The 24234-nt window shown below is 39.7% G+C and overlaps 1 protein-coding gene across 8 annotated transcripts in view; it reads right to left on the bottom strand.

The window, feature by feature from the left end:
* The window catches only part of SRPK2 (SRSF protein kinase 2), a 228282-nt gene that overhangs the window by 34592 nt on the left and 169456 nt on the right, over window positions 1–24234 (bottom strand). For all 8 annotated transcript variants that reach the window (XM_029233982.1, XM_029233985.1, XM_029233986.1 and 5 more), the window contains 4 exons: window positions 9444–9552; window positions 8633–8720; window positions 8326–8413; window positions 5836–5942 (listed from right to left, as the gene is read on the bottom strand). In XM_029233982.1, the coding sequence (XP_029089815.1) occupies window positions 5836–5942; window positions 8326–8413; window positions 8633–8720; window positions 9444–9552 (392 nt within the window). The remainder of the gene's footprint in view (window positions 1–5835; window positions 5943–8325; window positions 8414–8632; window positions 8721–9443; window positions 9553–24234) is intronic.

Raw genomic sequence — 24234 nt, 5'->3', positions numbered from 1 at the left:
CTTTTTACCTTAGAATTAATATTGAATGTTTTAGATAATACTTCGATTAGAATATATTTAAATTATGTTTAAAATGTCAAAGAACCAATAGGAAGAAAGAGATCATTATATATTTCCATAGAGAATAAGGTTATAATCCTGAAGGGAACACAATCCAACGAGCCTGTATGTTATTCACTGGCATTCACGTATCTTCTCTCAACAACTGAAATATCATGTGGAGTTTTTATATCTGAATAACAAGAGAAATTATGAGAAGTACAAGAAATTAATGGACAGGTACACTGATGACTTCCAGCCTGCGGGAGTAAAAGGAATTAAGAGTTTTTAGAAACTTTAAACTGTTTTAAATTATTCCAACTGAAACTTCATTTCAATCATCAAATATTAACTCAAAGTTAAAATGTCAGCATCTTTCCAAAAATATCTTTTCACCACCACCCATGCACAAGTTGCTCCTAACTTTCCACCTTAGTTCTTTCATAGTTCTTAGGTTGTTTTACTGTGTGAGAAGCTACTCAGATAAGAGTTAACGTGATCCAGTATCCAAAGGTGTTAAATGAATTCCAATGACAATGAGGCACTTGAGAGGAGCAAAGTGTCTTCAGTAAGAATTTAAGGTTCCAGATTTTTAATACTGGCTGTTGCACTCAACTGGGTTAACCTTCCTCAAGAAGCACAGCTTGTGTCTGACAAAGAACATAAGGAACAGACTATCACCGGGATAAATTAAGTCAATTAAGATAACACAAATCTTAAAGGAAACAGTTAAGAGACAGCATGGCGCACTGTTAAATCACGACCTTGGGACTCAGACCACTCCAGTATTACTGCTCAATCACTCATTCCCTAGGCAAGGTACTTAAGCTGCCTGAGCTTCCATTTTCATACCTATAAAAGGGGGAACATATCCATTAGACAGAAATATGGTAAGAATTAGAAATAATGTATGGAAAACTCACAAATACACGGTCTAGCTCACAGGAAATTCAAACTAAATGGTAGAAATGAACTAAGTCAGAAGACTTGTATTGACACTGACTTAATAACCATAACTTATTAAATTTCTAAGTCACTTATTAAATTTCTCTGGGTCTCATTTCTCCCATCTATAATATGAATGGGCTCTACCTGATAAAACTCTGATCCTTTTAATTCTAGACTAATATATTTTTTAAAAAATCTTTAGCTATAAGAAGAATGGTTTATTTTCAAAAACAGTATTTCTGTTCACAGCCAGTGAACTTAAAGCAATTAAGCACCCCAGAATCCAGAATCCGACAATAATGATGGGCAATCTTACAACCATTTACACTGAATAATTATGATCGTGAAAAAAAAAATCAATGAATCAAGCAAGCTTCATGCCCCAGGACAGACCTCTGTTGCCTCACTTGTCTCATCACAGTGTGTCTCTCTTGCCTACAAACCATACTTAGCCTCACCAGCAGGAGGCAGCACAGGCTGCAGAGACCCCGGGCTGCCATCCGCTTGACCAGGAGTCCGCGATCAGCGTAGCCACAGAGGGGTCCCTGACGGGGCTGCATCCCACTTAGGGGACGGAGATCACACCCCGGGGCGGGGCCAGTTTTCTGCATGTGAGTCAGCAGCAGTGCAGACCTGGAGGCAGAGTCTGTGCTCTGGTTCAGGAACTGACTAGCTATGGCTCCCCTTCCCTGACCTCAAATTCAGCCAGAAAACAAGGGCTTGGTCAGCACAGTCTCTAACGTTTCTTCTAGGCACCTATGAACCATGTCAGAGACTGTCTGTTATGGTGTTAACAACATAAACTGGCTCTTCTCCACCTCGGCGTGCTAGAAATAGGTCCTGTCGCAGACATAAAAGGAGGGAGTTGGGAATAATTAATGTGGAGGTTTCACTTGAAGGTGTCTCCCTGGCCTGCTGGCCACCCAGAGTGAGCTTCTCCCAAATTCTAAAATGCACAGAGGAACACAAGGACAGCAACTGTCCACAGTGTCTCCTGACTCTGGTCACAACATGGGCACCTTAACAAAGGACACAGGGCGAGCAGACGGGGCAAGGCCTTGTGACGCAGCGCCGGGGGGTGGGGTGGGGGTGGGGGTGGGGAACCAGACCGGCAGCACTGCTCCGAGACACTGATGCTTGCAGGGGTGGAGCGAGACAGCAGAGGGCTCTCCTCAAGCCAGAAGCTTTGCTACTGGAAAGTGAAGGCACCCACCGGATCTCTCTTCCTCGCTAGGACAGACAGGAGGTAAATGCTACAAGCTGCTCAGACGAGCACATGCCAGGCTGAATGGAGAAGTGTGGCGAATACCTGCCTCACTCACAGAGGACTAGAGCCAGGGGACACTGTCCTCATCCGCTCTGTCCCGAAATCGCCCTCTGCCCCTTCTTCTTTCTAACTCTGACTAGTGAGAACTAATGAGAAAATTCAGCAGCTGTACTTCACTCGTGAACATCGTCAGGATGAAAGATAAAACACTGCGCCCAGCGCTGAGGAAGCACAGAGGAATGAGCTGGGAAAGGGGCTCAACTCCCTTGAAGGAGCGACTTCCCCGAATTTCTGAGCGGCATACCCAACATTTTGAGGAGGAGAATTCCAAGTTAGTACAGAATCATATGTACTACCACACTGATCAAATTCAAGAACATAAAAATGTTTACCAACTTAAAATTAATTTTCTATTCTAAAATTGAACAATACTGGCTTGATCATAATGCATTCATTGACAAAAGGACCAGTGAGATCATTTAAATGGTAAATAAATACTAAACGCAGACAAACGTAGAAGTAAACCATTTCCACAAACAGAGACATGAATGCATCCTCTTCACAAGACATGCTGTCATTTAAAATGCTTCCCAGTCTTCCTATGCAGACATTTCACACTACCCGGCAGTCAAGAGCATGGATTCCGGATTGCACCACCTGTATTCCAGTCTTGATTCCCCACAGTAACTGGGGGCCCGTGGAAAACTTTAAACACCTTCCTCAGAGTGAAGGTAAGAACACCTCTGGCCTCACAAAGCTGTGGTGAGGAATAGACAGCATAATACAAAGGAAGCACTTAAAACTGTGAATGCCTGAAAGAGCATAATAAATGTTAGTGACAAGCATGATAACAGAAAGAGTTAATGATAACTCAAAAATCCAGAGCTACACGCTGTACCTACGTATCGTAGCAAAGTCACCAAATTCAGAGCCTTGCCCTTACCAAGCTTCACTTAACGGCAAGCAGTCACTTCTTCACAAGGTTTCTGGACAGGGCAATGAATTAAACCATAAGGTTTTAAAAAGTAAAATATCGGCTACCCTTTCGAGTACAGAAGACAGTAAAAGCCACGTTTAAAGAACAGCAACAGGGACTTCCCTGGTGGCGCAGTCGTTAAGAATCCGCCTGCCAATGCAGGGGACACGGGTTCGAGCCCTGGTCTGGGAAGATCCCACATGTCGCAGAGCAACTAAGCCCGTGCGCCACAACTACTGAGCCTGCGCTCTAGAGCCCATGAGCCACAACTACTGAGTCCACTGCCACAACTACTGAGCCCTCGCGCCACAACTACTGAAGTCTGCATGCCTAGAGCCCGTGCTCCACAACAAGAGAAGCCACCGCAATGAGAAGCCTGTGCACTGCAACAAAGAGTAGCCCCCGCTCGCCCAACTAGAGAAAGCCTGTGCGCAGCAACGAAGACCCAACGCAGCCAAAAATAAATAAGTTAATTAATTAAAAAAATATAAAGAAAAGCAACAGCATTTTCAAACCCCATCGCCTGTGGTACACCTTGAATGCACCACAAATAACAAACACTGACAACACAGCACCCTTTTCCTTCTTTCGGCTTTAGAAGTAAAAGCTAAACATAAAATACACTTCAATAAAGCTGATGTTAAAAGAAAAAGAAATGAAAGCTGGGGGGCAAATACACCCCACGCCTGAGGCCACAGAAGCAGCCTGGAGGAGGCAAGGGGGTGTCCTCACCACGATCACCAGAAACCAGAGCATGGCCCTTCCTGACCCTGCACAAGGTCACCAGGGCAAAACAAGGAGAGTTAAGAACTGATCAAAAGATTGATAATAGTATATAGGAAACCCTGGAAAAGCAAGTGATTCAACTGTGCTGCGACTTTTCAAAAATAAGTGGGAACCTTTATCTACAAACCCTTCAGATCACAGAAAGGTCAGCCACTTTCTACAGTAAGAATAAGAGGAACATACATTTCTTCTTTCATTTAGGGAAAGCTAACCTCTCAGAAACGTTTCTTGACTTCCTACGACGTGAAGGAAGCTACAAAGAGATGTGAAACCTACAATATGTGATCTGGGACTCCCGGTGCTCAGAGTATGCAGCTGGGGAGACAGGATGGCTACTCTGTGCTGGTCACCATGCTGAAAGCTTTATCAGCAGTCCCTCCAAACTCATCTGCACAATAAAGCCACAAATTATGCATTATCGTCCTGATGCGACAAATGCGGACACAGGCTTACAGAAATTAAGTAATTTGATCAGGGTCACAAAGTAGTAAGTGCCAAAGTTAGAATGTGAAATTAAGTCTATTGCCAAGATTTAAGTGTACTCATTACACTTTCCCCTATTCCAGTGGTTCAACTAAGAGTTCGCATGCCACAACTAGAGAAGCCTGCTCGCCGCATCAAAAGATCCTGCGTGCGGCAGATAAGACCCAATGCAGCCAAATAAATACATAAATATTAAAAAAAAAAAAAAAAGGAATTATGGATCAAGGTCTGTATTTCAGGTCTAGAACCCCCAGGCAGGTCTACCTCAATCTCTGGGCCTGGGGACAAGGAATGGGCTCCAAACCAACTCGTCCTCTTCTCAAGCAAACCAAGCAACCTCCCTGATATTACTTACTCTGCAGAAATATGCATGGTAATTATCCATTATATCAGAATAGGTAATCCAGAATAAAGCGTATCTGCAACTTTCCTAATTTAGGCTCTAAGGGCAATGAGTCAAAGACTGGTATGTTCCATGCAGAAAACTGAATCTGGTAAACATTTCTAATTAGAAGGAAATCTTCCATATGTGTATACTTCCATTCTATAAGTATCTGCTGCAGCATCAGCACCGAACCACACACTAACGGCAGGTTTTCTGTTGTCAAGGCAACTGAACGAAGTACACACACAGTACTCCATATATAACTTAAACATGCCTTAAATTACCTTCCATTTATCCTTCATCCAAATACTTAGAAATAGCAAATAAACACAATACATTATATGTTTTCTTCTGTATTATTTTCTAAGGAACTAAGTGGGACATTTCGTAGTAATGATACTGGATAAAACAATTTCTCATTTTACTGTATCACTTACCTGAAAAAAGATCCATATGCCAAAAGAAATATATGCTTGACATTTACATATTACTCCCTTTACAAGACAGAATGGCTTATCGTTAACTAAATACAAAATTGATTTAATAAGTTCAAAATGTTATGCACTGTGATATATGTATTTATTTCTAAAACTGGAGAGAGAGATATATATGTGTTTGCGCATGCTTTTTTTGTTTTGTTTTTGTTTTTTTTTTTTTGCGGTACGCGGGCCTCTCACTGTTGTGGCCTCTCCCGTTGCGGAGCACAGGCTCCAGACGCGCAGGTTCAGCGGCCATGGCTCACGGGCCCAGTCGCTCCGCGGCATGTGGGATCTTCCCGGACCGGGGCACGAACCCGTGTCCCCTGCATCGGCAGGCGGACTCTCAACCACTGCGCCACCAGGGAAGCCCGTGCATGCTTTTTTTTGTTTGTTTTTTTTTAAGACAGGAATTCGTGTTGAAAGGCTAGTCAGTTAGGTATTGGGAGCTGGGGGCTGCCATCATAAGCCTCACCTGTCGAATAATGCTCTTCACACAACGTACTGGGAGGCCTTGGTAGTTGGATTTTATGATCCACTTGAGGAGATGGTGGCCAAGCACTTCAAAGACCATGCAGACATCTGGGACAGGGTTAAGGATCATTTCTGGATACATTTCCTGCAGTGACGGAATTACTAAAAGCAGCATCACTGTGGCACTTGGCAAAACAATTATTTCCTTATAAAATACAACTTCAATACTACCAATAATACCAAAAGTGGTCATTTGCTGTTCCTCACCTAAATAGAAAGATCTAACACATACTAAGTACCTACCATGTGCCATACATGATTTAATGTGTACTCATAACAACATAAGGAATGAGGAGAGTAAACCTCGGGGAGTTTAAAGAACCCTCCTGCCTGACACCACCCAAAGGTGGCAGAGTCATGACTCAACCCCACACTTACCCACGCTCTCAAGCACACTTCTTCTGACAATCAGCCTTAACGAAAATGAGCAGGACTGAAACCTCACAGAAACTGATGAGGAAGAGAATAGAGAACTCTCCCGCCTTAAGTGTCCTGCCTGCCTACCTAAATTTCTATCCTATACGTCACATAAAACACTTTATAAAACAGAAGTTTACCAAACACAGTGAAGACATTTAATCTTTTCCTTCAACAGTATCTTTCACTGGGTCACTAGATCAATTTTTAAGTTTTTAAGGATGTATGATCACAAGACATGGCATGGCCATTAAGACCAACCTATAATAATGAAATCTCAGGAATCTGGGTTTTGTTTTGTTTTGTTTTTTAATAGAAATTCTAGTCAACCACTGACCCTCCAGAACTGTGAGCCACCAAATTCCCTCATATAAATATATTTATGTCATTCATATAGAAAGATTTTAAATGGCTCTGAAACCCTTTGAGAATATTTTGTTCAGCCCTGGAGACCTATATACAGGCCTATAAGAAGGTCAGATGAGTTAATGTTTTTTACAATATCTGGATCTACCACATCATCATAGTAACTATTGCTTTAAATATCTTTAATAAAAATAAGAAAAATATTTCTATGACACTGGACAGCGTATGTGCTACAGACTTAGGCATAGATGATCTAAAGCTAGAAGTTCCTTACTATTTCCCAAGCTCATTAAAAAAACGGCAACTAAGGTCTAAAGTTAGTAGCAGGCATAGAGCCGAAGCCCAAGGCTTCTAAATTATGACCTGAGTGTTCTCAAAGCATTGACAAATCTGGACTACTTAACAGTAGAAAGAGCCACTGGAACGTATTCAATATATATCAAAAAAAAATCCCTCCATTTACCTACAAATCAGGTGTTTTCTCCAAAGAAACCCTCTATCAGCTGTCTTAAGAACTGCCTCCCAGATCTGATGCAAGAGGAAGGGCTACCCTGCCTGCACATAAACAAACAGGCTCACTTGGAGACCAGGCGCAGAGAAGGACCAGCTCTATCTTTCTATCGATCAAGAGGGGAAAATGTACTTTGCAGCTAGCAGAAAGGATCTTGAGGCAAAGGGTGAGGTAACATCAGCAGTCACCAGAACTTGTTAGTATCCTCAAATCTGATCTCTAGAAGAAATATAAAAACCTCCTCAAATACATAGGGTGTGAAGAAAGTGCTTCCCTATGGGATTAAGTCTTAGTAGATGCAGAAACAGGCTGTCATTCTGGGGTGTAAGCTGGGAGAAGGCTTTGTCCTCAGGTTCTGGAGCTTGAACAGGTCAAATATCAAAATGTTGGATCTGTTCCAAACATGATAAAGGAAAGAATAAAAGATCAGGAAGGAGGAGAAGAGCCTGGCTCTTGACACACACCCGGCACTCACCAGTCACAAGATAATGAATACACAGCTTGGTATTCCTGAACCTTGGGGAATGAAGGTATTGCTTAGATCAGGCCCATACAGGGCTATCTCAGAGGATCGAATACCAAAATATGGAAACAGCATTCTGGAAACTAAAGGCATTATCTCTTCTCTCCGCTTGTGCCAAAAGCTCTGAGCTACACGTTATTCTGCTGTCACTGCGACCCCTGGGGCTGTCCTTTACCAATGCCCTGGGCAGAAGGAGGGTAAAGATAAGAGCTCCTTCCACACTACCCCCATTCACTTCCTCCTGAGCCCTCCCTCCCCCAAAACTACTAAGCATGCAAACAATATTAACAGCAGCCCAATTAAAACTGACATCCTCAAAAGAGAAAGGGAGGTCATGAGATGCTCTTGCTCCACTTGTTAAGACACACTTCTTTTCCAGAATCAGAACTAAGGCCTCCCTATTCAAAAAGCAAAAGGAACAATTCACCTTATAACTAAGAAACTTTCATCTTTCAAGAATCATATAACACGAAGACGCTAGAGGCTGCACGTGGAGAGTGAAACAGCAAACACAAGTGTATAGGGCTTAAAATATTTCCACTTTTTAAAAGTAAAAAGAAAAACTCGAGTATAATTCAGCCATTAGGAAGCAACACAATCATCAGAAAGGATACGTATTCCATTCATGCCTGAAATTTTGAAGTCATCGATTAGCTGTACCACCATGTCTTTATTTGGGTCAGTGGGATCACTTTCTCGAACCTATAGAGAGAAAAATGAATTCAAGAACAGAAGTGTTTAAGACTGAAAGTCATTTCCATTGTACCAACCAAAACTGTTTAATAAATGTTGTAAAAAATAAAAGATTCAGTATTTGAACTTACAAATAATTTCAATTAATTTAGTAAAACCCAGAAAAATCCCTCCGTGAAATTTCATCATTAACCTTTCTGATATCATTCACATTTTTGTAGTACTTACACATTTGAGCAATTTTATTTCATCCAAGGCTGTCTCTGTATAATGCTGGGCACTTTTTACAACTTTCATTGCAACAAATCTTTTTCCCCTTAAAAAAAAAATGCATTAAAAAATTTTAACAGAAATGATCATTTATAATAACTCTAATAAACTAGACTAATAAACTAGACATCATAATGAACTCTAATAAACTCCAATAAATAGCGACTTTCAATAAGCTTTCCTTTAAAATAGTACTTTTCAAATTGCGGGGTTACAGTAAAGCAGTGGGTTCATGTATCAATCTCTTCTTTGCTTTGTGTTTCTGTTTTGTCCTCATAAAAATCAAGTAGACTAGATAGATGTCAGAGTTCATCACATATGGTTAAGATCAAGTATTATAACACTTTTGTTTCAATTCACACACACACTACACATGTGTACGTGTACTCTAAGGATGCAGTTTCATATTATGGGTCATGGCTTTCAAAAAGAGTCGAAAACCACTGACTGGAAAGGCCTAAACATTATTATTTTATATTTGAATGTTTTTCTGGTATGGATGAATTACTAGAAAAACAATATGACCCGAGTGTAGCGCAATTACAATGAATAAGCCTCAGATATAAAGGCAGAAGAAAATTAATATTTAAAGATGACAGGCAAATGAACTTCAAAGTGAGAGGGGCAAGTCTGGGGTGGGGGCAGGCCTGTGCTGTGCGCTTTACATGCCACAACAGAAGCAGGTGTGCTCCTCAGCCTTAGCTTGTTGTAAAATAAAGATGTTGAACCAGACCAGGAATCAAAAGCACGAATGACAAGGAACACTTACTGCATATCCCAGCACAGCCAGACAGTAGAGAAGTGTCCCCATCCTAGCTTCCTAATAACATGATACCGGCCATTGAAGAGGTCTCCAATTTTCACTGGATGATAGCCACCTTTTATTATTTAAAAGAAAGAAAGAAGAAAATTAAATTTCAGAAAACTAGTAATGGAAACTCGTTCTTCCTTGTCAGTTCCTGATACCATTAAATAAAACTCTAAATAATAAAATCAGATTTAAAAACATTTAATAATACAACATTTTTTCAAGACTACCTTTCATCAAGAGAAAAATGCCCCCTATGTCTTTCTTTTAGGCTTTTTTTTTTTTTTTTAAATTTAACTTAGAAAAGCAATGAACCACCCAGCACGCTGTAACAATAACTGGAGGTTTTATCTGTAAGTCTAGCTGTACATAATATGTATATTCTAGCTCTTGACATTTCTAAACAATCTTTTTTCTTCTAAGCAACAAGTTAAATGCAAATCTTTCGGGGTCAGTATAACACAACTCACCGAAACAAAGGATGTGGACTCCGCAGAGCTGTGCATACACCAAGAGTTTATGCATAGCCAACAAGGAATTATATAATATATGACACTTTACCCACCAAAAAAACTTGCTGCTCTCACCACTCTTCCTCAGCCTAAAGCTCCTGCCAGGAAACAGGTTGGAGAGCAAGAGAGAGCACCCAGTGTTAAGGTTGACCCTTGGGGAGGTAAGGACGCTTCACAGGCATCTAAAAGACCTTCACTTGACATCATCAACAAAATAAGCAGGGTACAAAGTAGCATGCGTAATATGATACCATTTTTTGTGAAACACACAAGAAAAAGTCTGGGGAGATAAGATGTTAGCAGCAAACATCTCTGGATATAAAATTACTCTTTTATTCTTTTTATCTCTATTTTACTTTATTCGTTCTATATCTCTTCCAATTATTTCCTTAAAAAATACTTTTCTACATTTCATTCTTTAACATCTACTGCTCTATTTATTGCAAAAATGTTCTCACTTTTTACATCTGCAGAATTCTTACAAATCACTCAAGAAAGACACGGATGTTTCGTGCCTAGTGTTGAGAGGCTCAAAGCAGGAAGCATCTAAATCACATCCTCCACTATATCGAACAGAGGGCCAGGAGTAGCAGTTCAAGAAGTATTATGAATGCTGATGAATATTTAAACTGTGTTGAATTAGTAAAGCAGGAATTTGACCAGATACTAACTTTCTATGATTCTTACTCTCATACCACACTTGCTTTTCCTGGATTTTAATATCAAAGTCTGTAACAACAATTTGGGCAAAAGACATGAACTGAAATAGTAAATTAGGAATAAAATATAGCAAATTATTAAATGAATGAATGGGTGTTAACTAAACTTATTGTGGTAATCATTTCTCAATATATAGATGTCAAGTCGTTAGGCTGTACTGCTTAAACTCACACAGTGCTTAAGTCAATTCCATCTCAATAAAACTGGAAGAGAAAATGGCTTATTACTTACATACAAGGCTAAACCAAAACTAAAGTGGGCTCTGAGTTCACAACAGTGTTTAAATCATTCAAATTAACAATGAAAAGGACGAAAAGAAATCGATCATTATTCAAGTAAAATTCGGGATACTGTGCTAGGCACTTTCTTTTCAAAACCAGGATCCACGAAACAAAAGTAAACTGAAACATGCTGCAGACTTCCCACAAGGGGAGGGAGCAGGGGCGGGGAAGGAAGAAGGGAGAAGTTCTGCCTGGGAAATGCTTAGCTGAACAAAGCAAGCAGATTTCTTGACCAAAGTGGTTCTCAGAGCCCAGTGTCTTAACACACAGTGGGAACCTCCAACAAAACAGGATGCTACAAATTCCAGACAGGTCTGCTGACAAAACCATTTCTTCAAGGAACTAGCCACATTTCACAGCACAAAGTATTTAGGAAACACGTCTACTGTTTCTTACAACATGTGTTATTATTTCTACGCTGCTGAAGTGGGCAAAAGTCTCAGAGATAGTAAGTAGTCAGTTCAGGGCTGCAAACTGGGTCTGACTCCAAAGACCACCACACTCTGTGCACCAGTAAGAAACGCACTCCATTTTTAATACCCAGAAGACCATTTCCTGGTCTTACTAAACAGGAACACTTGATAGTTTAATTGAAAGCTACTTACCACTTAATTGCATATTATTGCTAACATGAAGGTTTCTAAATTTAAAACTAATTTAATTATGCATAAAGAGAAGAAACCTGTACCGCTATTTTATGTTTCAGATTTGAATTCTTGAACAGCCAGAGTGTGTACATGTGACCTAAGATAGACAAGCACTATTTCCAGTGTAATCACAGCGTAAGAACAGCCGTTCCTTTTTTCAACGGGACTGAAAGTTGAACAAAAGAAATTACTTAGTCCAGTTAATTCAAGAGCCCTCACACTGAGAATATTGTGCCAGAAAATAGGCCAACTAACAAGAGGTGCATAAAAGTAAAACTTAAACACAAATATAAAAACAACTGAAAGCACTAAACATATCCTAAGTTGGGTTTTTTTTTTTGGCCTTGCCACGCAGCATGCAGGATCTTATTTCCCGGACCAGGGATTGAACCCACGCCCCCTGCATTGGACGTGTGGAGTCTTAACCACTGGACTGCCAGGGAAGTCCCAAACATATCCTAATTTTTATTTTGAAAATCTGACATACACAATTTCAAATCTGCAGTCCATATATTGTCACATCCTAACCCCCAGATTTCTACAGGAAATGACAGTCTTTCCGAACATTTTTCAATCTCTTCTCAAAGAACAGTAACTAACACTCAGGCTGCCAGAGGGCGGAGCACATCTCCCCACGGCAGACCACACCAACCGCTTCAACATCCAGGGAATTAAGAGAAAACGGATACTCTTCTCCAATTCTCTCAAATTAGCAAACAACACATGCCACGATGGCTATTAGCAGAGCATACCCTGTGGCCCACAACACTGTCCACACAAAAGGAATCCTAAGACCAGCCAAAGACTAGACAAGGCCCCCTCCTTCCGCTTCTTCACCATCAGTCAGTACAGAAGCACAGGACAACAGCAGTGCCACAGAAGGACCCTGCTGATGGCATCAAGCAGAGAACGAGTTAGGGTCCAGCAGTTGAGGACTACCTTGACTTAGGACTTTGGTTGATACAATTGTACCTCACTACTTATACTATTTAATATAAAAATCATGCATTTATCACTTAAAAGTTTTCTTCTTTTTTTAATTTGGCTGTGCCACAACTCTTACAAGATCTTAGCTCCCCGACCAGGGATTGAACCCACGCCCTCAGCAGTGAAAGTGCAGAATCCCAACCACTGGACTGCTAGGGAAGTCCCCAAAGTTTTCCTTTTATTCTTAAAAAGTAAATGTTAGACTGGATTACAAATACATGAGAGCAAGAATGGATTGTTAAGCAATTTTTAAGTTCACTCTGACTCCTATCTCCCAAGCACACCCAAAAAAACTATAACTAAAGCTCTACCTATACCATTTATAAGGCTTCAAAGAAGACAATTCTGAAACTATCCTTCTTAGCTGTTTTGGGGGAATTGTTGGCCAAGATAAAGATGACTCCCTTTTCCTTGCTGAGGAAAAAACAGGCTCAATTTGAACAGTAAATCGAAAGTTCAGAACTCTCTCTCAGACAACAGTCTGGAAGAATTTTCAGCAAAGTCTATTTTCTAGCAAAAAATATTAGGTAACATTTTCTTTCACTGACCCTAGTTTCTTAGCCCTCTGATGGTGATGTTTCAAATTAAACAACATATAAAAAGGATAATACATCATGACCAAGTGGGGTCTATTCCAAGAATGAAAACTTATTTAACATTAAAAAATCAACAGATGTAATTCACCATAATTAACACTAAAAAGAAGAAAAACTATATAGCAGATCAACAGACATACAAAAAACATTTCACGATATCCAACATGCATTCCCAATGAAAATTCTCAACAAAGCAGGACTAGAAGAACACCTATGAAAAATCTACAGGTAATATCAGTCCTAATGGTGAAAGACTGAATGCTTTCCCCACCTAAGATCAGGAACAAGGTAAGTATGCCTGCTCTCCCTACTTCTATTCAACACTGGCCTGGAAGCTCTAGTCAGCACAATCAGACAAAATAAATAAATAAAAAGGTATCCAGACTGGAAAGTAAGAAGAACTATCCATAGCCGAGCAAGAGCCTATGGGGCCTTCCCAAGACAGACCCCTCCCCCATATCCTCTGCAGCAGCTCCTCTCTGAAGTACCAGATAATAGTATCTCATGCGTACTTCCTGAGTTTTTCAGATGCTAAAACCACCAACAAGTGTTAGAAATTAACCACCTGATGAACATGAGCAGGTAGCCTCCAGACCTTCTGCCGCCTAAGGAGTGCTCATCATCAACCCATCAGAGAACTGTGCATGAGCTGATCACATACCCTGGGATGCCCCTTCCTTACCTTTCCTTAAAAAAATGCATTGCTGAAATTTCTCAGGGAGTTTGGGGGTTTTTTGAGGTTGAGCCACCCGTTCTCCTTGCTCAGCCCTGCAATAAACCTTTCTCTACTTGAAAGGTTTCTCAAACTCGACGTTTCTGCTTGACTGGCCTCACTGTGTGTCGGGGACGTGAACTTGCACTCAGTAACATACCTCTATTCACAGACAACCTGATCGTCTACATGAAAAAGCTTAAGGAAGATGCAAAAAAGCTACTAAAACTAACGAGTGAAGAGAGTAGCAGGATATAAGCTCAAGATATAATAATCAATTGTATTTCTACATACCAGCAATAAACAATGTGAAACTGAAATCTTAAAAACAGACTTAGGGATTTCCCTGGTGGCGCAATGGTTAAGAATCTGCCTGCCAATGCAGGGAACACAGTTCGAGCCCTGGTCTGGGAAGATCCCACATGCCACGGAGCAACTAAGCCCGTGGGCCACAACTACTGAGCCCGTGTGCCACAATTACTGAAGCCTGCGCACCTAGAGCCCGTGCTCCACAACAGAAACCACGGCACTGAGACCATGCACCACAACAAAGCGCAGCCCCTGCTCGCTGCAACTAGAGAAAGCCCGCACACAGCAACAAAGACCCAGCACAGCCAAAAAAAAAAATATATATATATATAATGTATATAAAATATATATATATAAAATATATATACATAAAATACACACACACACCCTTAGGGAACTTCCCTGGTGGTCCAGTGGCTAAGACTCCACGGGCTCCCAATGCAGGAGGCCCGGGTTCGATCCTTGGTCAGGGAACTAGATCCCACATGCTGCAACTAAGAAATTGAATGCCACAACTAAAGATCCTGTGTGCCACAATTAAGACTTGGTGCAGCCAAAATAAATTAAAGTTAAAAAAAAATCTGTGTGTACGTACACAGACACACACACACACACACACACACACACACACACACACTTAGGAATAAATCTAACCAAAGATGGGAATGGGACTTCCCTGGTGGTCCAATGGTTAGGACTCGGCGTTTTTCCCAGCTGTGGTCTGGGTTCAACCCCTGGTCAGGGAACTAAGATCCTGCAAGCTGTGTAGTGAGGCCAAAAAAAAAAAAAAAAGTAAAAGGATTAAAGAAACATAATAATCAATGTAATGGGTAAATGCTAATTGTCCTAAATTTAAAAAGGAAAAAAACGTGTAAAAGTCATTTCTTAAGACAATTAGGTAAATTTAAATAAGAAAGGAATTTTAGATGACGGTACAGAATAATGCAGTTTCTTCGGTGTAACACAATGATATCATGGTTACACAATAGGAGAATGCACTTTTTCTTAGACGTTTGCTGAGAATTTGGGAAGTAAAATGTCATGATGTTTTAACTTCTTTTTAGGTAATGCAGCAAAAGAAAAATGCATATACATCACACATGTATATAATAAAGCAAATTAAGAGAAAATGTAAGTCATTCCTCAACAATGCTAAAATAGATGAAATGCAGTAATTCCCTATATTATCCCTTCAAAACTACTTTACGTTTGAGAATTTCCACAATAAAGAAGAACGTTATTTTTAACCTGCCTCTTTCTTACTCGTTCCAAAGGTGTGGTGGTGAGAGCAGCTGTCTGGACGACACAATCACAGGGCAGGCGGAGACCAGCTCCAACCGCTGGGGGGCAGGAGAGAGAGGCTCTGCAGCCCGACTGGAAAATGCATGTGGGCGGGACCCCAAGCGCTCCGAAACAAACTCTGAAAAGGAGGTTGAAGGGGAAGCTGAAATGAGAAGCCTGCTCAGGGCCCACTCTAGGCTCGTGGCACTCAGGGTGTCATTTAAGGCAGCAGCACGGGAAGCTGTGCTATCGCTTCTATCGAACGCGGGTCGGAGGCGGGGCGGGGCTGCTCACCGCTGGCCAGCGTCCTGGGGGACGGAAGCCTTAGCGCCGGGATTAGAACCGGGCTCTGCTGGATTCTCAACACTGCGCTCTTTCTACTCTACCACGACTGAGTATTCACCCCGACGCTAAAATGTGTGCGCCTTTTCTTTATGACTAGGATTAAAGTATGGATTAATTGTATGGCGTTGTGAATGAATAGAGAAAAACTCTGAAATAAAATTAAAACCGCCATTAAGTAGTATCTATTTTTCCAGTACAAGATAAGCAGTTGGAAATGGTTTGTCTGTCAACGATACCTAAGAATCTATTGTAACTGACCTTCATGAACAAAATTTTACAACCGTTCTTTAGTAACCATAATTTAGGTTACAAAACATGTGAAAATAAATTACTGCTTTAAAATTTTATCACGCATAAACTTGCTAATGTTTGACAGCTAACAGTTGTGAAAAATATGTTGGTAAAGGACATCAACTAAAAATGTTGAAATTAAGAAAACACTATTCTCCTGATTAGTAATTTAAAGTAAAATTTAGATCATGGGCACCTCATTAGAAACGTTAATAATAACGCTAAATATAAAAAGCCAGGGGCTTCCCTGGTGGGCCAGTGGTTAAGACTCCAGGCTTCCACTGCAGGGGACGCGGGTTCGATCCCTGGTCGGGGAGCTAAGACCACGCAGTCCTGCATGCCACGTGGTGGTATAGCACACACACACACACACACACACACACACACACACACAAAAGCAGCAGGAATAAGGTATAAAAAATAGCCCTAGTATCTACCAAAAAACTAAGCAATAATGAAGCCTATAACGCAACTGTTAAACTCCATTCAAACTGGGGGAGATTCAATCAGAAAAACTTAATTTAAAAACTCTTGAATGTAAATTAATCTCTGTTATTACATCAAGTATTTCCTATAACACTAATGAATGGGAGAGAGCTGTAGAGGCAAAATCAGAGCAAAGACAGATGCTCCAAAGACAGAGGATCCCTATTTATCTATGACCTTAAAGAGGTAACAACAAAAATTACTTGAATGTAAGATAAATACGATGGATGGAGAAACAATTTTTGCAGTTGGGCTACAGAGATTGGAGTAAACAGGCTGAGACACCTTGAACATTTGAAATGTTAATACAAAGGCCAACTAATAATTTCAAGCCCTTGCCTCCTGCCAATTACTTATATAGATTTGTGCTTAAATTCAGGGATGCTGACTTGAACCACAGCAGTGGCACTTACTAGTTACGTTACTAGTGACATTGAGCAAACTACTTTACTTCTCTGGGTACCTGCCCCTACATCTCACTCCCTCAGAATATCTGGGCACACATTAAGTGCCACGCTAAGTGTTTACTCTGTTCGGCCAGTACCCAAATCCACTGTGACTAATAACACATAATGAATGGGTCAGCAGGCCAGGGTTATGGGTATTACCTACAGCTATTTAAGATGGTACAACTAAGTGGCCCAAAGTGTAATCTAAATCATTATCACAGCCCAATCAGCAAAAGGTGTTTGATACTCCAGATATGATGATGATCTATAGCTGTCAAACGTCAAAAAAAGAAAGTAAAAGAAACAAATTAATTAACTCATCTTTTTTCTTTTCTTTTTTTGTTGACGTATAACTAAGCTACAACACTATGTTATGTTAGTTCCAGGTACACAACATAATGATTCGATATTTCTATTTACTACAAAATGACCACCACAATTAATTCATCTTTTTATGATTTATTCAAACATTGAAATATTCTTATAAGAGAATTAAGACTTTCAGCATTCAAGTATAAGGTCACCTCACAAGAGATAAGGCTGTGGCTTACCACAATCTTACACAGACTGTGGCTTCTCTCCTGGGTGCTCTCTCTACCTCTCCTTCTGCCAAGCTGGCTACTTTGCTATGAGCAGCCCTGTGAAGAGGCCCATGTGGCAAGGAACTGGGGTCTCCCAACAACCTCCTGAGTGAGCAAAAGCAGGGAAATGAAGCAGATCCTTCAGGCTGGTCAAACCTTCTGCTGACAGCAGCCCCAGCTCACAGCTTGAGAGAACCAGATCCAAATCAACCATATTTCCGCACATGTTTTGAACACAGACGTCGATGGCCTTTGTGAAAAGCCTTAAGAGTTGTGCAAGATGTACAAGTTTAGACTTTCATCCTTATCTGTGAAAAGAAATTTAACAAGACAGTATATCCTGAGTAGATTTCCCTTTCTCTTATGACCAGATGGGGGAAAGTGAACTAATAATCTAAACATAATATCATATCACATAAAGACACTGCCAAGAGAATTGTATGGTTGAAAAATTATATTTTTATTACACTGCAAAACTAAAATGTGTAGTACTCAAGGCAAGGTGGTAAGAAGGATATCGAGCTGTGAAAATATCTGTAAGATGCTGAACTCAGCAATCACGGGATCCACAAACATTTAAGAGGTTAAAGTACACTAACAGCTCCATACGTTTACAAAGTTGGAATCTGATTCTAGACAGTATCAAATAAAATTAAGGATTTCTTCTGCCTTTATGATCAGTAATCTAGATTTCTTCTCATTTTAGTGCTGCAATTTTAGAGCTATAAGCAAAATTTGTCTGAAATACATTGATACTGACAGAAAAGACCTTCAAGGATGACAGAGTCCACAGTGGAAATGCAACTCGCATTCTGGGGGGCAAGCCAGAATCTAAAAGCCTAATCTCTACATTCTACACTCTAGAAGATTCCTGAATCATTTCTTAATCCAGTGAAAAGGCTTTAGAACACAGCGTTAAATGAACTTTGGGGGTTGGCAGGAGTCCTTAAAATGCACAAGGAGTTACCATCAAATCATAAATGGCTAGTGGCTGTTTTCAAGAGGCCAAATCTACAGATGTAGTTGACGCCGTACTTTGGGTCACGAACTTTCTTCATCAAACATACACATATAACTAAGTGTTCAGTTTCACTGAAAGTATTTTGAGCATATAAAGTCTTAGAATTCACAATGAAAGACAGTTAATGGACACACTTTGTATCCACTGACAACACTTTCTATCGTCTTAAGTCACAGTGCCAGTCACTGCCACTTGTCTCTTCAGTATATCCTTGACAGAAAACTCTTAACCACTGCTCCATTAAAGGTATTATAAAATTTACCTTTAAATTAAAAAATACAGTCTATGGAAACTAAGTACAGATTCTTTAAAGTCCAATTGGGTGTCTGGTTAATGCACTTCCTTAACAGCAGGCTGTAAGGTAAGTACTCCAGAGGACTGATACAGGCTTAATTTTTCAAGGGTAATCTTGTCTTTTTTTGAACTCTGTCTTTATGTCTATACTGCTCCATTGATTTTGGCTGTTTAAAGACTTTTCTTTTTTTTTAAATAGATTCCTCAGAGGGCTCATGAGAAAAATATTCCCCCAGGGCTAACATATATACTGTGTATAACATTTTATATGGGACCTTTATAAATGAAGGGCAGTTTGACAGGTACAAAATCTTCGGCTCTTTCTTTCCTTGAGTGTATCAAATGTATTGCTCTATTGTCTTCTTGCCCAAAGTACTGCTGTACAAAAGCTTGGTAACAATCTGATTTCCCCCCGATAAGACATGTGGTCTGTTTGCCTAAAAAAGTTTACCACCACATCAAGCAGGATAAGGCTGCTGGGATGTTTACTGGGATTTTACAATGATTTTCATAGTTTTAATGTCTTCCTTCTTGCTCTTAGCCTTCTCCTTACTTGCTTTGTAGGCAGAGGAAGAGTAAACAAATATTATTTGAGATCTTAAAAGGGGGCTAGTACATGAACTTGGATACTCGAAGATTCTGGGCTTGTTTCTTAGCTCTTAATTATGTTCTGGATAAGCAAAAATACAATATATTGAATTATGAACTGGGGAAACAACCGATCTTGCAATGAGAAAGCCTTGTTAGGTGAAAGTAGAGTTCAGAAATCAGAAGACACCTGAGAAACACTGAATTTCTTTCACAGCTAAAAAAAAAAATTATTTTAGTGCCCCAAAAAAACGTTTAAAATAAATGAACTCTGACAACAATTCCCTGGCCATTTAAAACCAAAGGCCATAATTATACACACTCAGACATCAAAATATAACTGAAAGACTTAAGTTCCTTCAGTAAGTCAAGACCTATTGTTATTTCACACTTCCATTGTTCATGAATGTGTAAGGGTGCATCACAGCACATAGCAACGTCTGACTCAACCACACAACTACAGGCATGTTCCCAGGTGTACATCACACCTCTTGTAAAAAATAATTCATTGTGAATAATCCAAATTCTCATTATTTCTAAAGGAATCCAAAAAATGGGAAAAGGACATAGGTCTTGGAGATGAATGACTACAAATGCAGTAAGTAAAAAGCTCTTTGACACATATATAGAAAACAGAACTGACTTTTGAGCCTCATTCTAAAGCCCCACCTGGTTTTACAATTCAAGAGTAATTAACGTTTTCTAGTTCAGTCACCATCAGAAAGTCTAACTCATGTACCAACTTGAGCATACCCCTATGGTACGCACCCAACATAGCAAGTTAGATAACAGTCAGTGGACTTTAGGCTTAGGTCTTATAGCCTGTGCCAGACAAAAAGAAGATTAGATAAATTTATGTCTTTGGAAAAATGGTTAAATGATTATACCACAATATAACTATACATACTTCAAAGTTCACAACATCCTTTTATTAATTTCTTGTGGCATTCTTCTGGCAGACTATATTCTCCAAAGGCCACAACAGCATCTCCCAAACCACTTGCTCTTCTAGAACCCTGAAGTTCTACTACAAGAAATGGACTCTAATTCTCCTCCTTGTAGATCTGGATGAGCTTCTGATGTGCATCTAACCAACGTAAGGTAGTGGAAGTGGCTGTGTGATTTTTTCGAGGCTAAGTCGTAAAGCAACACAGCTTCCACTCTGTAAGGTGCACGCTTGCTTTTGGAGCTCCGGGTTCCAGGTAACGACTGGCCACCCCCGCCACCGCCCCGGAAGCCGCAATGCTGTAAGGAAGCCAAGCCACACAGAAAGCATGCAGACAGGCACACCTGTCTGCAGTCCCAGTCGTCCAATACTTGTAGCCTAGCGGGCCAGACATGTGAAAAATGCGCTTTCAGATGATTCCTGTGTCTCCACCCTTTGAGATGTCTCAACAGACACCCTCAACAGACACCCCAGATATCATGAAGCAGAGGCGAACCCCCTCATCTTTTCCCTTTTTAAATTCCTGATCCATAAAACCATACGCAACATTAAAAGTTGGCTCAATGTGCTAAGTTTTGGAGTAATTCATTACACAACAATAACCAGAGCAGTCCTTATTCTACTCACTGTAACAGTTATACAAAACCTCCTCCCCACTGTTCTACAAGAAAGATGTGCCCTCAATCTTTCCAAGATTAACCCACTACCTCCAAAAATTACTCATCTAATTCCTTCCTTGTTGGCTCTCCAACCTTTCCTCAGGTTTCTTCTCTTCTGCCTAGAAATAGGCTCAGGTATCCTGTCTTAAAATCAACTTTCTCCTGTGCATATCTGACCTCACCCCCTACAAGCTACAGTGTTCTCTTCACTTCATTGCTAAATTTCACCAAAGTATCTGTTATGCTCTCTCCAGTGCATCCTCACCTTGACATATGCATGATCCATCACTGGCCCCAACCAACGGGGACCCTCCCCACAAGTAGCTCACTGACCTTTTCTCAGCCTTCATCTTCAAACTGTGGCTTAACCGAATACTGCTATTATTAAATCCTTCCTTCTTGAAAACACTCTTCCTTTTATGTCTCAGACTTAACAGTCTTGGAAAGAACACCACCATCTTATTGGTGTGCTACCAAAAAAGGAAAAATTACTATTGTCCTAGGGAAGAATTTTGGTAGCCTGATGAGATATTCAGTTTAAAGGTCACAGTGAATTTGGGTGGTATAGTAAATAAAGCCTAGTAGGCTGCTCACAGGATCAATAAAAGGAAAAGAGGTAAAATTATTTTAATTAGCATAAAAGTACAAAGAAGAGTAAAGTACAATCAAGACATGAAGAAATTATAATCAAAGAACTAAAACCTCTTTTAAAAAGCCAAATACAAGATCACATGACACAAAAAGAATAAAGGCAAGTTTTAAAAACCCAATGGTCAAAAATAATATGGACACAAGTTTTCAAAAATACTAAATACAAATGGCCAGTCTTACTAATAATCAAATGAGTAAAATAACAACAAGAGATTATTGGTGATATCGTGTAAAGATAGTGGTGCTGCGTGGAGCCACACTGACGTACTTCTGGTAAGTGTGTAAATCAGTATAGTCTTTTTGGAGGGCAACTGGTGACATGTTTTAAAATGAAAATGCACTATGCTTCAAACTAGCTAATCTCACCTGCAAATTTATGCTTAGGACAAACCCATAACTGAATATACAAGGAGTTCCCAGTGGCATTATTTACAATAATGAAAGGTGAGAACACATAAATGTCTAATCACTACAAAGCTACTTAATCAAAGTAAACAAAAAGAACAGAGTATTATGCAGAAAACAATGATGCAGAACTATATGTAGGTTCATGAAAATACATCCACAAATACTACTGAAAGGAAATAGCATAGCATAGTACGGGAAAGCACACGCAGATCAATCTCTTTTATGGAAGTTATACATATATGGATATGCATATACACACATTAATTTCTGGGAGGATACCTCTGAAACTTGAAACCCCTTTAATTCACCTTGGAGACGCTGACTGTGGAACAGAGTGTCAAATACAAAAACTGAGAATTTTAATTTTTTGCTTCCTATTTTGTTTGAATTTTTTTTAACACTACCATATACCACTTTCATAATAATTTTCTGAACTAGCAAATAAGAGTTTAAATAAATAGCTATAGTAGTATATACTTAAGATCACTCAGAACTGAAGGTATAAACCTCAATTCACACAGTACTTCATAATACTGAAAGCCAACAAGGAAACAGGGGCAGCACAACAGTCATGGTATTAAAAACATCAACAACATATTGTGACACGGTAATGGTACAGCTTTTCCAGGTACTGAGAGTAAAGGAAAACTCTCATGCATCCTCATATATAGAACAACATGTGTACTCATGGGCCACAACCTTAAAAATAACACGTGTGCGCACGCTTGCACATGTGCATGCACACACACACATACTTAACGCAGCAACTCCAAAGAAGACATATAAATGGCCAATAGGGACATGAAAAGATGCTCAACATCAACAGTCATTTGGTAAATCAACATCAAAATGACAGTGAGAGACCACCTAAAACCCACTAGGATGGACAAAATAAAAAAGAGTAACAAATGCTGGTGAGGATGTGGGGAAACTATAACCCTCGTATAACATGCTGGCAGGAATACACAGTGATGTAGCTGCTTTGGAAAAACAATCTGGCAGTTCCTCAAGAAGTTAAACATGGAGTTATAATATTACCGAACAATTCTACTCCTAGGTATATATCTGAGAGAAATGGAAAACATATGTCCACTCAAAAACTCATACATACAAATGTTCAAAGTAGCATATTCAAAATAGCTCCAAAGTGAAACAACCCAAATGCACATCAAATGATGAACGGATAAACAAAATGTGATATACCTAGACTACAGAACATATTATTCAGAATAAAAAGGTATAAAGTACCAATATATGCTACAACATGAATAAAACTTGAAAACATGCTTTAAAAAAAAAAAAAAAAGGCCGGCCACAAGAAGGCCACAGGCTATATGATTCTGTTTATATGAAATGTCCAGAATAAGAAAATCCACAGAGACAGGAAGTAGATGAGTAGCTGCCATGGACTCTGGGACGAGGGAGGAACGGGGACTGACTGCTCCTGAACCGTGTCTCTTTTTGGCGTGATAAAAATGTTCTGGAATTAGTGGTAGTAGTTGCACAGTTCTGTGAATATATTAAAAACCACTGAAGTGTACCCTTTAGAGGGGTGTACCTTATGTAATCAATAAAAAAAAATTGTATGTGGGAAAAAATAGCAAATTTTCAATTACTCCTTCCTAGTCAATATAAAATAGACCAAAAAACTCCAACAAAATCTGAAACTTCTTTATTTCATTATAATCTTTTAAATTCCAGGTTGAAACAAGATCCAATACAGAGAGATAGAAAAATCAGAGATAGAAAAATGATCATGAAAAACCTGGATAAGGTACCTAAGAATACAGTCCTTCTTTATACTAGCCTCAGATGAGAAACTAAGGAGAAAATATAGACAACAATGATGTATTATAAACTTCAATGCTGCTAAGAGACAAGATCTTAACTGTTCCCACCACAAAAAAGAAATAATAATTATGTGATATGACAGAGGTGTATGGGTGGCAGTCATCTTGCAATATGTAACGTATCACATAAAAACCTTG

Source organism: Monodon monoceros, unplaced genomic scaffold (assembly GCF_005190385.1).
Source record: "Monodon monoceros isolate NGI ecotype Baffin Bay Population unplaced genomic scaffold, NGI_Narwhal_1 Super_Scaffold_2, whole genome shotgun sequence".
In the NCBI taxonomy this organism is placed as follows: Eukaryota; Metazoa; Chordata; class Mammalia; order Artiodactyla; family Monodontidae; genus Monodon; species Monodon monoceros.
This window is presented reverse-complemented; position numbering and strand designations above follow the sequence as displayed.